Here is a 14,445-nt window from a genome sequence, read left to right on the forward strand (position 1 = left end):
TGAAGCTGGGTCCAAGATTACAGCCTAAAATATTCATCTGATTTTAAGTACCTGGCCACCCGATCTCTACACTTTAAATCACTGACTTTTTAAGAATTGAAGTATAGTTGATTTACAATGTTGGGTTAATTTCTGCTGTACAGCAAAGTGACTCAGTTACACACACATATATATATACATTCTTCTCCATATTCTTTTCCATTACGGTTTATCACAAGATGTTGAATATAGTTCCCTGTGCTCTATAGTTCGTGCCCCGGTCTGGGAGGATCCCGCATGCCACAGAGCGGCTGGGCCCGTGAGCCATGGCCGCTGAGCCTGCGCGTCTGGAGCCTGTGCTCCGCAACGGGAGAGGCCGCAGCAGTGAGGGGGCCCGCGTATAGCAAAAAAAAAAAAAAAAAGTAAATCACTGACTTTTGTACGTGGCCCGGAGATGCTCATCCCCACTTTTTCCACCTTTTTTTTTTTTTGCCTACTTTTGTCTACCTGAGTATCTGATCAGATCTCTCCCTCTTTTCTCTAAGATCTGAGGAGTCCTAAATGATATTTTCAAACTTTTAAAAGTTTGTTTAACAGTGATTCTTTAAGCGACAGTGATGAGCCCTTTCCTTTTAGAGATGCCACCACCAGGCCAGTGAGGTTTGCCTCCAGATCAACTGAGAAAGGTCCCTGTGGGTGAAAGATTTCATAGAGCAAATTCTTCTTTCCACCAGGGAATCTGAAGTTAGTACGTATTTGACAGAAGGAGATTTAGAAGGGCTGTTCTCTCTATATAAACCCTCAAGGGGAATTAAATAATTACTCACTGTTGGTCTTCTTCTAGCGTGAAAAATCTGCAATCTACCAGTTGGAGGAGGAGTATGAAAACCTGCTGGTAAGATGACTTATTTCTGAAGGCTCTGTGTTCAGTGCAATTCGGTTGTAGAAATGTGGACCTGGGGATAAAGCACCTGCTTGGCGTTATCCCTAAGGACCCAGGAAGTGCCTTGGAAGTATACCAAGGGGCTTATAGATGCTGATTTTATTTCTACTGCTGTGTTCCCTTTAGAAGGAAATTTGAAAAGAATTTTTTTCTGAAGACAGTACTTAGTTTTTGCAAGTTTAAGTGTCACATAATTAGCACTTGTTAAGTACTTGCAGTTAAAGCCATAAAGCTTTTCCACTTGTGAACTGTAGCCTTTTTAGGAAGTATAAGCAAAAGTAAGACTTGTTTTCCTTAGAGAGAGGTTTATCAGACCATCATCACCATTTTATGACAAACTGAATCAATTACTTGACTCATAAGGAGAGATATGTCCATTCTTCTGCCTATTTGTGTCACCCTGTCTTCCCTTTTCCAGTATTTCCTTGTTGGCAGTGATATTATTTAAATAACATGGCCAGTGGTGACACAACTATTTTCCAAGGTGATGGCCCCTTGACTTTTGGGGATGTGGGAGAGGGCAGGAAAAGCTTGATTTATCTTTTTTAATAATCTGTTTTCTCTATATAATCTAAAACTAATTATTGAAGCCAAACACCAGTGTCTGAATCAAGACCCTTCTGGATTAGGCTATTTCTTTGAATCTAAAATTGACCCCTTACTCATCCTAAGTTTGGGTGGGTCCTTTCCACCTACCAGCTGATCAGTGAATGCAAAAGATGAACATTTGACCGATTCCTGGGATTTTTGTTGGTAAAAGGGATCACCGAGGGTTTATCTGTGAAATCTGCAGGGAGCATCATTCATTTGCATATTGTTGTCCTAACGCTGCTTTGACCTTCCTGTGCAGAAAATATCCTTTGAGAGGATGGACCACCTGCGACAGCTGCAGAACATCATTCAGGCCACGTCCCAAGAGATCATGTGGATCAATGATTGTGAAGAGGAGGAACTGCTGTACGACTGGAGCGACAGGAACACCGACATCGCTCAGAAGCAGGAGGCCTTCTCTGTAAGCCCCGGGGGTCGTGCGGTGCTGATGAAAGCACTTGTGATCGTCTAATCGGCCACCTGTGATGCAGCCTCAGTGGGGTGGTCGTGAAAAACCATTCCTTTCTGAAGGCTTTTCCGTGACCTAAGAGAGGCAGTGCAGGGCTTAGCATCTCAGAGGACAGCAGACGGGGTGAGGTTGGTTCGGTCAGACATCCTCGAGTGTGTGTACCGCAGAGTGTGGTGGCTTAGAACCGAGAATTAGAAAATCTCACTATGTGTTGTAGCTCTGTCCCTTCACCTGGGTGAATTCAGACAAGCCGTGTCACCAGTCCGGCCTCAGCTGCTTACTGGATGATCTCAGACATCCTTTCTGGTCTTAAAAATGCTAAGATTCTTGAGGAACACGTAATGCAGTTCTTTGACATTGTTCATTTCCAAAATGCAGTTTTGTGTTTGACTTCCTTTAACAATGGCGGGGGGGATGGAAGGCTGCCGGTGACTTGTTCTACAGGACTTGTTTTTCTTTTATTCGCAGATACGCATGAGTCAGCTGGAAGTTAAGGAAAAAGAGCTCAATAAGCTTAAACAAGAAAGTGACCAACTTGTCCTCAGTCAGCATCCAGCTTCAGACAAAATCGAGGTGGGCTTCGTGAGATTTATATTCTTATCAGGGGAAAATAGGGGACCCTTTTCAAAAAATAAGACTGTACAGATGAGTGGTTCTGACCCAGCACAAAGCCGTGACAAGTTGATTTTATCAATACCCTAGACCGGGGGTTGGCAAGCTTTTTCTGGAAAGGACCAAATAATAAATATTTTAGACTGGCAGGCCATTTGGTCTCTGTTGAAATTAACTCTGCCATTGTAGTGTGAAAGCAGCCATAGCAACATGTAGATGAACGGTTGTGGCCGTGCGCCAGTGAAACTTTATTTATAAATGAAGGTGGTGGCCCGGATGTGGCCCTTGGGCTGTAGTTTGCTGACCTCTGCCCTAGACTGCCATCTCTGGGCTGTGCTCAAGGCTGACATTAGCTGGTAGCACTGGTATGACCATTTTGATTGTTTAAAAAAATCCAGATACTTCCGTATCAGTTGGTAAGCATCACTGCCTTCGTCCCCCACAGGCCCTCTTCATGGCAGGTACCTTTGTAACTGAAAGTAGGGGCAGTCCAGCTATTTGCTGCTCAAAAGCTAACAAAGGGGCTTCCCTGGTGGCGCAGTGGTTGAGAGTCTGCCTGCCGATGCAGGGGACACGGGTTCGTGCCCCGGTCCGGGAAGATCCCACATGCCACGGAGCGGCTGGGCCCGTGAGCCATGGCCGCTGAGCCTGCGCGTCCAGAGCCTGTGCTCTACAACGGGAGAGGCCACAACAGTGAGAGGACTGCGTACCGCAAAAAAAAAAAAAAAAGCTAAGAAAGAGGCAAGGTTGGTGGAAAGGAAAGTGTCCTTTATTTTGGATGCCGGCAACCTGTCCAAAGGCCACCTCCCCCCACTTAACAATCAGGGGCCAAGAGCTTTTATCGATGCGGGTAGGGGGCTATCTGTCGAAACAGCACAGTCAGCTCTGACAGTCATCTTAAAATTTGTCATGCCGTGGTCTGATCAGCGTCATCTTGATTGTTTTAAGTGCAGTTAGTCTTTAGTTCCAGGATCGGTTTGTCCCCATTTCTTTGAGGCCAGTTCTTAGAACTGTGGCAGCTTATGTCATGGCTACAGTCTGGTCATCATGTAGTTCACTTCTTCCACCTGGTGTGGGTTTCAGTATCTATCAGACAACTCACAGGATATTGTTCAGAATATTATCTATAGCCCTTGAGGAGGAACTAAAGGTCCTTGACTAAGCTTAATGAATAAACTATTGTTATTTAGTCTTGTTGGACTGTTCCTTTGTTTCTGCATTTTCTCACTTCTCTGATTAAACTTATTCTTTGGCTAAAGTTTTATCACAGACAGAAGGCAGGTTGAGGACATGGGGGGCAAGGACCATTGTGTCCTGCTCTGTTTCACCTTGGACCTCCGCATGATCTAGCAGCGGTACAGGAACAGGGCTTGATGCCCCAGTGCTATCCCTGTTCTGACTGGTCTGTTTTGATTGGTCAGTAGCCATGCCATTTGGATGAATATTTTGACTAATACTCCTAATTATATCCATGTGTTAAAGCTGTTTTTTGGGGTTTTTTCTGGTTTTTTGGCCACCCAGCTTGCAGGATCTTGGTTCCCCGACCAGGGATTGAACCCGGGGCCACGGCAGTGAAAGTGCTGAGTCCTAACCACTGGACCACCAGGGAATTCCCAAAATTGGTTTTAAAATTTAATTTCTACCATACCAAGAGTGCTCTGTTGGGAAATTCTGGTTTCAAGTTTTAGAAAGAAGTTTGCTTGATTTGGAATTAGATAAAAAATGCTTCATGGTTTTCATTCAGGCTCACCTATCTATGAAATAACGGATGCCTCTCTATGGCCGAACGGTGGAGAGACAGCTGCTGTTTTCTTGTTTCAGGCATATATGGATACTCTCCAGACACAGTGGAGCTGGATTCTTCAGATCACCAAATGCATTGATGTTCATCTCAAAGAAAATGCTGCCTACTTTCAGGTTTTTATACCTAGTAATCATTTAATTGTCTTTTGGGTCTTCACAGCTTCTCTTCCAAATGTGTTTGAAAAAGCACTGAAAACAATCTTCACACTATGGCGTGAAAACTATTTATTGGTTTTTAGTTTAGAGGAGCACAGATTGGTCACCAATCATTCAAGTAGCCTCTTGCTCTCAGATAAGTTAGTATACTTTCTGCTCAAATTCTTTCCTTTAACCAACTATCAGATAGGCTCGTAGGGAAGATAATCCTTGAAGTTGAAATAGTAGGTGATGCTGCGTATTGAGTTGCTTTTAATTGACACGGGGTCACCCGCATCCTTAACAGTTTTTTGAAGAGGCCCAGTCGACGGAAGCCTACCTGAAGGGCCTTCAAGACTCCGTCAGGAAGAAGTACCTGTGTGACAAGAACATGCCCCTGCAGCGTCTGCTGGAGCAGATCAAGATGCTAGAGGTACTGTCTCAGACCCAGGCCCTTACCCGGGAATAAAACAAATGCGCCCACCGACTCAGTTCAGATTATCTGCGTTTGTATTGCTCTATAGAGCCACGAGCGCCCAAAGCCCAGGCAAGCGTTTCTTCATTTTCAGTGGTTTTTCTCAAAATCCATTTCTTTGCACGATCAGCTGCTGTGGCACGTTACTTCTGCTTCAGTAGTTATGGGTGCTCAGAACAAAACCGGAGAGAGCACTGATGACTTAACATGACAATCCCTTCGGAAAAGCGTACTTCACATGTTGTCGGCATAGCCTTTTTGCAAAGTGATGTTCTTTCCCGCCCACCTAATTCATGGCTGTGTTGCCTCTGTAGCGGCTTCTTTTGAAAGGTACCTGTGGTCCCTGCAGACAGATGAATGGGTGGTTTTTTGCAGCTAATGCAGCTACAGCGGTATCTAATTTGTAATGTCATGGTAGCTATAGTGATGCCCTTTGAAGGGCTTATCTCACTCTCAGAGATTATCTGTGTTCGAGTATGATTTTATTTGCAATTGCAGCAAGAATGGGAGAAAATCCTTGAGAACAAGCGCCAGGTGCAGAACTTGGTAAACAAGTCCAAGAGGATTGTGCAGCTGAAACCTCGGAACCCGGACTACAAAAGCAATAAACCCATTATTGTCAGGGCTCTCTGTGACTACAAACAGGACCAGGTGTGTACTCGGCTAGAATGCTGCCCAAGTTTTCCCTTTCTTTACGGATGCATTTTTATCCAGGGCAGAATTTAATGTAGGTTTCAGTGAGCACCCTAGTAAATGTCTTTCTTTTGTATACAAAGTGGCAAGCTGTTGAAAAAATGCAGTGATTTTTGTTCTGAGTTGTATGATAGTTGCAAATAAGTAGGACAATAGTTATTTTTAAACTATTCTAATTCTGTTTTAAGGCTTAAGCCTTCTTTTCTTCCAATATGCAATTAGCATCTGTGATCCCTCTTTAAATTTCTGAAATATAAAAAAAAAAGAGACACGTGGCCATTATGCTGCATGTAAAGGGAATGTCATTGCGGATTTTATGCATTAAATGAGCGACATCAGTTCTGTAGGCTCAGTGGTAAATACAAACATTTATATAGAAAGATGACTTAGTTTTAGTCATTATCTATGTAATTCCCTCTATTTTCTTATAAAAATTATGGAGGACTTAAGAAATAAAAATGTGATGAGTTGGTGAGATGGACATTATAAAACAATGGAGTTTATTCTACCATGCAGAAATGGTTTTAGAACTTGGGTGGAGAGAAGTAAGAAATCTAAAGGGAGATTGAGATACCTCCATGTCGAACTTGTTACATTTTAGTAGTTAAGATAGTTGGCATATTTTAAATACCCATTTTAAGAAGCTATATAGAGTTAATTTAGAAAAGAAGCTATTTAGATGCTGGAGTTAATTTAGGAAGTTATTTTTCTGGGGACCTGATACCAAAATTTTTTTGTTTTTATTTAACAATTTTAAGAGCAAATGAATGAGACAAGTGACTCCCACGCACTGAACTCTACGATATAAAACACAAACTCACAAAAGTAGGAAAGCCAGGGGGTGAGTTTTTGCTTTCCAGGAGGATGGCTCACTTCACCGGGGGACTCCCCTGGCTGTCCCCTGGAAAGTCACTCTACCTAATTCCCTTCAGACACACCTTGTAGGCTCACCTGTCTTATTTAAAGCATCAGTCGTGTTGGGTTGTGTCCAGATCAGCTTCAATTGAGGCAAAAAATACTAAGAGCAAAGCTGAAACAGCACATCATCACTGCTGCTGCTTCTGTTCTTGAGCAAAAAGATAAAAACGTGGGCTCGTGGATAAAGCCAAAACACAGTGCTGCTTGCCTTGCAGAAAATCGTCCACAAAGGGGACGAGTGTATCCTGAAGGACAATAACGAACGGAGCAAGTGGCACGTGACTGGCCCGGGCGGCGTGGACATGCTCGTGCCCTCCGTGGGCCTCATCATTCCTCCACCCAACACCCTGGCCGTGGACCTCTCAAGCAAGTACGTCTTGAACTTCCTTTTGGCCGTGACATGAACGCGGGTGGGGAGAAATAGGGCAGAGGCTGATACGAGACATACTGCTTCTTACTGCTGTCACCTCCCCCCAGAGGGGGACCCGGTGAAGGTCCCTTTGCCTTGTCTTGAGGTTTTCTGTTGCAGATACTGTGGTTATCTTGGGAAGATGAAAAGAATGTCTGACAGCAAAGGAGCTCATTCTGGCCATGCACTTTAAAGACGGTGTTTTGAAATTCTTCTGCCTTTTAAACCATCAGTAGTTTGGCCTGTAGCCACAAATACAAAATGCACTTGGCATCAATATTTGGCCATCAGTAGGTGGCACATTCATTTGACAGATTGTCTAGGGCACATTCTTCCAAACCTTTTATGATGGAAGTCTTCAGCCCGCTCAGGGTGGGGTGAGGGAACCCCGTGAGCCCGTGTCCAAGCTCCAGCAGGCGTCTGTGACCCGAGACCCATTTCTCACTGTTGCCTGCACGGCGCCAGACCTCCGTCAATTAAAAAGTTGTTGACAAACAACCCAACAACCACAAATTGTACTGCCTGTTTTGACCGAAATGATTCCAATGTATCGAAACCCATGTCCGTCATGGAGAATGTACTTTTGGGTATTAGTCTAAATCCATTGAAATGTTGAATGTTTTGCAAATGCTCCATTCACTCATTGCTCTGTTAGTTCTCCTTTGAGTTTTCTGTGCCCTTGGGGGAGCGTGGCCAGGTTTCCCGTTTGGGATGAACTTGGAGAGCCGGGCTAGCGTGCTTTTTCCCTCTGCACCTCCTAGGATCGAGCAGTACTACGAAGCCATCCTGGCCCTGTGGAACCAGCTCTACATCAACATGAAGAGCCTGGTGTCCTGGCACTACTGCATGATCGACATCGAGAAGATCAAGACCATGACCATCGCCAAGGTACGTCCTCAGGACCACCCGCTGCCTGGAGGGGCCCCCCAGCTGCTCCCTGACGTGCGGTTTCTACCAGGCAAACCTAGCTGTGCAGCTGATGCTTTTGTGTGTCAACACGAGAGCCGGCTGAGCCTTCCTTAGAGGTTCTAGTCCGTGCAACACAGGATGGGAGGGATTCACAGCCGGCCGGTTAAGAGACAAACAGAAGTACTAATTCAAGTTACCGGACAAGCCAGAAGTCCCTGTGGGAAAGGCATGAGGTCCTGTGGTACTCAGGGTCCCACTCTCCTTAGATGTAATGGAAAGTGAGGGCATAGGTATTGACTGGATAGCACAGAAGTAAAAGGTGGGCGTTGAATTCTTGGAAGCATTAGTTACCCTAGATCAGTGGTTTTCAGGTAGTGGCCCAAGAATCCAGGTGAGGGAGTCCTTTGGGATGACAGGGACAGCAGGGAGGAGAGGGGCAGGGAATGGGTAAGTTGGGGGCTTCCCTTTACCCCTTTAACTCTTTTCAGTCAGAGCAGCTTTGCTGTGATCTGCTTGACATTTGGGGCTTCTGAGTCCTATTTCCTTTGAGGAAGAAAATTCCATAGGAAGAAGAAAATTGACAACCCGCTGCTCTGGTTCTTAGGCGCGAGCTCTAAATCACCAAAGACCTTTTCTGCCTTAATGGGTCTTTGAGGGGCGTTGCCTCCAGCGCCACCAGAGTCGTGCATTTCCCAGGAAGCTTTCTTGGCCACGCTCTGGGGCCAAGAAACACTCCCCGCCTGGTTTATTTCCAGCTGAAAACGATGCGGCAGGAAGATTACCTGAAGACAATATCTGACCTTGAGTTACGCTACCAAGACTTCATCAGAGACAGCCAAGGCTCAGAGATGTTTGGAGATGATGACAAGAGGAAAATACAGACCCAGTTCACGGATGCCCAGAAACACTACCAGACCCTGGTCATACAGCTCCCCGGCTACCCGCAGCAACAGACAGGTTGGTTTAGAGCCAGTCCTTCTTTGTAGCCACCATACATGCCGTTTTCAAAAGAAAGTACGTAGTTTGCCAAAAGCTAGTTGCAGAATCACTCCTTTGAAAGATCGTATATCAAAAGTCATTGAGATGCTAGGTTTTCAGAACCAAATCAAAGGAAGTAGCGACACTTTCATGCAGCATGGATGTTTTCTTGAGGCCTTGCGCCCTTCTAGCCAAGAAGTCTCTGATTTTTGTGGTCCTAACATTTTTACAGTAACCACAACTGAAATCACTCATCTTGGTTCCTGCCAAGCTGTCAACCATAATAAAGTAACTGAAACCAACAGAGAAAATGACAAGCAGGAAATGTGCTTGCTGATGGAGCTCCAGAAGATTCGCAGGCAGATGGAGCTCTGTGAGAGCAAAATGACCCTTAAAAACATCCTTCTGGCAGATCAAAGGTCTTCGCACCACATCACAGTGAAGATAAGCGAGCTAAAGGTAGGTATCCATTAATGTTTTGCTTGATTCTAGGTGTATTTATATTTAACTGTGAAGTAGTAAAAAAAAGACCTCCTGGTTTAAATATTTATAGGCAAGAAACCTTCATTTTCAAGAAAAGAGGCTTCTGGCACAATTTCCTTTTTTCTTTCCCATGCTGCCGAATCTGTGGAAAGATACCAGGCTGGGGATTCAACCACCTTTGCTGTTAGTTTGTGGGCCACTCAGTCCGGCTGCAGTGTTTTTCCTTTTCTGCAATGTAGTGCTTTGTAGATTTCGAAAGTTTTCACAAACATTCATTTGGCTTGTGCCTGAAACAACCTATGATGTGGGCTAGACAGGTAGAATGATCTTACTTGTAGACAGTAGGGGGTGGGGTAAGAGCTGCAAGGCATCGGCCGAGCTGGGACTGCAGCCCAGGTGTTTCAGTGTCAAGCTCAGTGATCTCTTCCGCTCAGCCAGGCCCGGGCACTGCGCTGGAATCTACGAGGTATATATTCTAAGGAAGAGGGTCACATTTACCCAGTGCTGGTAAGGCCTCCCTGATGAAGGACATGAAAGGTCAACTCTCACTTGAGTCGTTCACATTTCGTGGGCCTTTTGAGGACATGAATGACGGTGAGAAGCATACAGCTAAATCAGAAGCGCTTCCCTTCTTTTCGGACAGGGCTTACAGAATGATTCTCAAGCAATTGCTCAAGTTCTCAACCAGCTGAAGGACATGCTGGCTAACTTCAGAGGTTCGGAAAAATATTGCTATTTGCAGAATGAGGTATTCGGATTGTTTCAGAAACTGGAAAATATCAATGGTGTCACAGACGGCTACTTAAATAGGTAAACGCGACTGACACTGACCTCAGATATTTGGCTTTTCTCAAGCTTCGTTTTCTGAGACTTCATTTGCTTTATGTGCTGGTTGCTGGAGCTCTTGCCTTATGGGTTCTCTTTTCATTGGAGCCTCACTCACATTCTTCTGTGCTTTTGAGAGAGGGTCCTCCAGCCTAGGGTGCCAATCCCACTGTTCTGAACTCCACTGTCTCTTCCAGCCAAGGCATCCTCTAAAGGCCAGAACTTAGAATTCTTCCATTGATGCAAGATGGTGTTCTGAGTCATGAAAGAGGGAAAAAATGAGGGCTTCCCTGGTGGCGCAGTGGTTGAGAGTCCGCCTGCCGATGCAGGGGACGCGGGTTCGTGCCCCGGTCCGGGAGGATCCCGCGTGCTGTGGAGCGGCTGGGCCCGTGAGCCGTGGCCGCTGGGCCTGTGCGTCCGGAGCCTGTGCTCTGCAATGGGAGAGGCCACAACAGTGAGAGGCCCGCGTACCGCAAAAAAAAAAAAAAAAAAAAGAAAGAAAGAAAAAAAAAAAAGAGGGAAAAAATGTATTGCTCCGTAACTTATAAAATAAGCAGGGTAAATTTTTATCTGCTTTCATATTGTTCCCTTTTACGAAGAGTGGCGAGAGCCCGAGAGAGTTTCCAAGTCTAATTATGTCGCCGGCAATTTTATTTTTGCCTCTTTGGCACTCGACAGCTTGTGCGTGGTGAGAGCACTCCTGCAGGCCATCCTTCAGACGGAAGACATGCTGAAGGTTTACGAAGCCAAGCTTACTGAAGAGGAAACTGTTTGCCTAGATCTGGATAAAGTGGAAGCTTACCGCTGCGGACTGAAGGTAAGGAGAAGGGTTGAACAGCGAGCGGCCCGGCTTATGGGAAAGCATACAGGACTACTCAGTCCCCGGTGGTAGAGCCTCACTAAGTCTTCATGGGTTTGGAGGATTACTGGATTTCATTGGCCACACGTGGTTGACATCAGCCGTTATCTCTAGAGCACTGTTGTCCAGAGCGTGTTGGCAGGACCTACGTGAGAAAGTCCGTTTGTGGTGAGATTAGTCTGGGGAACGCGAGTTAACCACAGTTAAGCTGGTACTGTAGTACTTCTCAGAACCTTTAATAGGTTAATAGATTTTATAATTTTTCAGGAACGGAATGGAGTGTGATATGTAGCATTTCTCAAACTAATTTACACATCGAATCCTTTTTTTTTTTTTTTTTTTAACCAAGTTGGCACAAGGAACTAGGTCACTGGCACAAATATAGGAGATGCAATCAGTAGATATATTTTCCTTGTGGTGTAGCATCAAGCGGGAATGCGGTTAATTTGTACTTTTTTTTCCTCCTGTGACAGAAAATTAAAAACGACTTGAACTTGAAGCAGTCCTTGTTGGCCACCATGAAGACAGAACTGCAGAAAGCCCAGCAGATCTACTGCCAGACTTCACAGCAGTATCCAATGTACGACCTGGACCTGGGCAAGTTCAGTGAAAAAGTCACACAGCTGACAGATCGCTGGCAAAGAATCGATAAACAGATAGACTACAGGTGTGCCAACCTCCTTCCATACTTTCTTTCATACTTTCTTACATTTGGTTGTTCCCAAGATAATGTCACTTGAAGTCATCACTGTAAAAAACAGTGGTTTTGTTTTGTGTGTAAGTTCAGCATCCTGGGAGCTCTCTTCACGCACTGGCTGTGGGCAGCTTTGTTGACAACAGGAAGAGAGTACATCCAGTGGCCGAGCTTGAACCAACCTGTGTCAGAGGCCCTTCAGGTTCTTAGGGAAATAATGGAAGCCATTGATCAAGTTCTTTTGTGCCCTGTAAACTCCTATTATGACTGTTGGAAGGAGTAGCTCCTTTGAGGGAGCATTTTCCAAGAGTTTGTGAAAATTAAATCTTACACAAAAGAAATGCCTTACTGCAAATGAGGGTTTAAAAACATCTCCTGAATCTTGCTTATCGTTTATTTTACGAGCAGTGCTTCTTAAAAACATCTCTATTGATATATAATTCACATGCCGTATGACCCACCCACCAAAAGTGTCCAAGTCACTGGTTTTTAGTATATTCAGAATGTGTAACCATCCCCACGATCTAAGTTAGAACATTTTCATCACCCTAAAAAAAAACCTCATATCCACTGGCAGTCCCTCCCCATTTCCTCCCAACCCTCCAGCCCCAAACCACCACCATTCTACTTGCTGTCTCTATAGATTTGCGAATTATTCTGGACATTTCCTATGAATAGAAAGATACAATATGTGAATGTTTTTTTTTCACTGAACATAATGTTTTCCAGGTTTATCCATGGTGTAGCACGTGTTAGTACTTCATTTCTTTTCATGACTGTATAATATTCCATTGTATGACTGTATCACATTGTGTTTATTCTTTCATCAACTGATGGACATTTGGGCTGCTCCCAGTTTTTGGCTACCGTGAAAAGTGTTGCTACAAACATTCATGTATAATTTTTTGTGTGGATGTATGTTTTCAGTTCTCTTGAGTATGTGCCAGGTGGAATTGCCGGGTCATGGGGTAACTCTGTGTTAAATACTTTTGCAGAGCAATAGCGATATTTAATAATTTTATTATCTCTGTTTGCCCCAGATTATGGAACCTGGAGAAACAAATCAAGCAACTGAGGAATTACCGTGATAACTATCAGACTTTCTGCAAATGGCTCTGTGATGCCAAACGCTGCCAGGATAACTTAGAATCCATGAAGTTTGGAGATTCCAGCATGGTCATGCGATTTTTGAATGAGCAGAAGGTATAAGGCAATTTGTCATTGCATAGATGTCACTGGGTGTAACCTGTGTTTTCCTCTGGTTTTCGTAGCAGTACTTAGGTTTAAAATGATAAATTTTTTAAAAACTTTATTGAAGTATAGTTGATTTACAGTGTTGTGTTAGTTTCAGGTGTACAGCACAGTGATTCAGTTATACATATATATACATTCTTTCTCATATTCTTTTCCATTATGGTTTATCACAGGATATTGAATATAGTTCCCTGTGCTACACACTAGGACCTTGTTGTTTGTCCATTCTGTGTATAATAGTTTCCGTCTGCTAACCCCAAACCTCCAGTCCATCCTTTCCCCCTGCCACCCTTGGCTACCACAAGTCTGTTCTTGCTGTCTGTGAGTCTGTTTCTGCTTCATAAATAAGTTCGTTTGTGTCATATTTTAGATTCCACAGATAAGTGATATTATATGGTATTTGTCTTTGTCTTTCTGACTTACTGCCCCTAGTATGATCATCTCTAGGTCCATCTGTGTTGCTGCGAATGGCATTATTTCACTCTTTTTTATGGCTGAGTAGTATTCCAGCTGTGTCTATATACCACATCTTCTTTATCCATTCATCTGTCAATGGACATTTAGGTTGTTTCCATTTCTTGGCTATTGTAAATACTGCCACTGTGAACATGGGGATGCATGTATCTTTTGATGAAATGATAAATGATAAATAATTACTATTACTAGTCCATTTTATGAATGCTTAAATAGTGTCCAGAGGAAAAGCAATTGAGAAATTTACAAAGAAATGCAGTTGTGAACATGGAAATAATGTAACGACCGTCATAGTAAAGTATCTTTATAAATTGAGGTGGTAGGACCAGAAGAGAGTGCCAGCCAGATAGTAACCTCTTAGATCATAAGAACTTGAAGATCTTTCTTCTATTTTCTGAATAGAAAACATGCTCATCTCCTAAGGTTTAACTGTGAGACTATGGGGTCTGAACATGTAGTCATAAACTGAGGGAAAAAAAAAACAAGTAACAGTGGTTAAAGAATGAAAAAAACATTTATTTTAAATATGTCTACATTTTAACATTTATAAATATTTCCTTTTCTGTATAGAACTTGCACAGTGATATAAGTAGCAAACGAGACAAATCAGAAGAAGTACAAAAACTTGCCGAACTTTGTGCAAATTCAATTAAGGTATGTTCGTTTCACAAAGAATGTTGGTGTTTCATCAAGAATATTATTAACCATGTTTGCTTCGGCAGCACATATATTAAAACGAATGATACAGAGCTTATTAGCCTGCCCTTGTGCAGGGGTGACATGCAAATTCATGAAGTGTTCCATGCTTTTTTTAATAAAAGAATGTTATCAACTACATTATTTTCTGATTCACTTTAAAGATTACAGACTTCTTGAGGACAACGGTTATGGTTTTTATATAATCTCTCGTGAACAAACTGTAAATGCTGTTATCCATTAGCT

The 14,445-nt window shown here is 43.6% G+C and overlaps 1 protein-coding gene and 1 non-coding gene across 8 annotated transcripts in view; both read left to right on the top strand.

Moving 5' to 3' along the window:
• DSP (desmoplakin) overlaps window positions 1-14,445 on the top strand; it is a 98,118-nt gene that overhangs the window by 74,626 nt on the left and 9,047 nt on the right. For all 7 annotated transcript variants that reach the window (XM_060023679.1, XM_060023676.2, XM_060023675.1 and 4 more), the window contains exons 6-20: window positions 824-874; window positions 1,773-1,934; window positions 2,451-2,555; window positions 4,416-4,511; window positions 4,840-4,965; window positions 5,506-5,658; window positions 6,834-6,988; window positions 7,789-7,915; window positions 8,692-8,893; window positions 9,147-9,373; window positions 10,041-10,207; window positions 10,901-11,039; window positions 11,555-11,748; window positions 12,816-12,978; window positions 14,074-14,157. In XM_060023679.1, the coding sequence (XP_059879662.1) occupies window positions 824-874; window positions 1,773-1,934; window positions 2,451-2,555; window positions 4,416-4,511; window positions 4,840-4,965; window positions 5,506-5,658; window positions 6,834-6,988; window positions 7,789-7,915; window positions 8,692-8,893; window positions 9,147-9,373; window positions 10,041-10,207; window positions 10,901-11,039; window positions 11,555-11,748; window positions 12,816-12,978; window positions 14,074-14,157 (2,151 nt within the window). The remainder of the gene's footprint in view (window positions 1-823; window positions 875-1,772; window positions 1,935-2,450; window positions 2,556-4,415; window positions 4,512-4,839; window positions 4,966-5,505; window positions 5,659-6,833; window positions 6,989-7,788; window positions 7,916-8,691; window positions 8,894-9,146; window positions 9,374-10,040; window positions 10,208-10,900; window positions 11,040-11,554; window positions 11,749-12,815; window positions 12,979-14,073; window positions 14,158-14,445) is intronic.
• LOC132432986 (U6 spliceosomal RNA) lies at window positions 14,212-14,313 on the top strand. The gene has a single exon (XR_009521040.1). It is a non-coding gene; the product is annotated as a U6 spliceosomal RNA (small nuclear RNA).

Source organism: Delphinus delphis, chromosome 10 (assembly GCF_949987515.2).
Source record: "Delphinus delphis chromosome 10, mDelDel1.2, whole genome shotgun sequence".
NCBI classification, from domain to species: domain Eukaryota; kingdom Metazoa; phylum Chordata; class Mammalia; order Artiodactyla; family Delphinidae; genus Delphinus; species Delphinus delphis.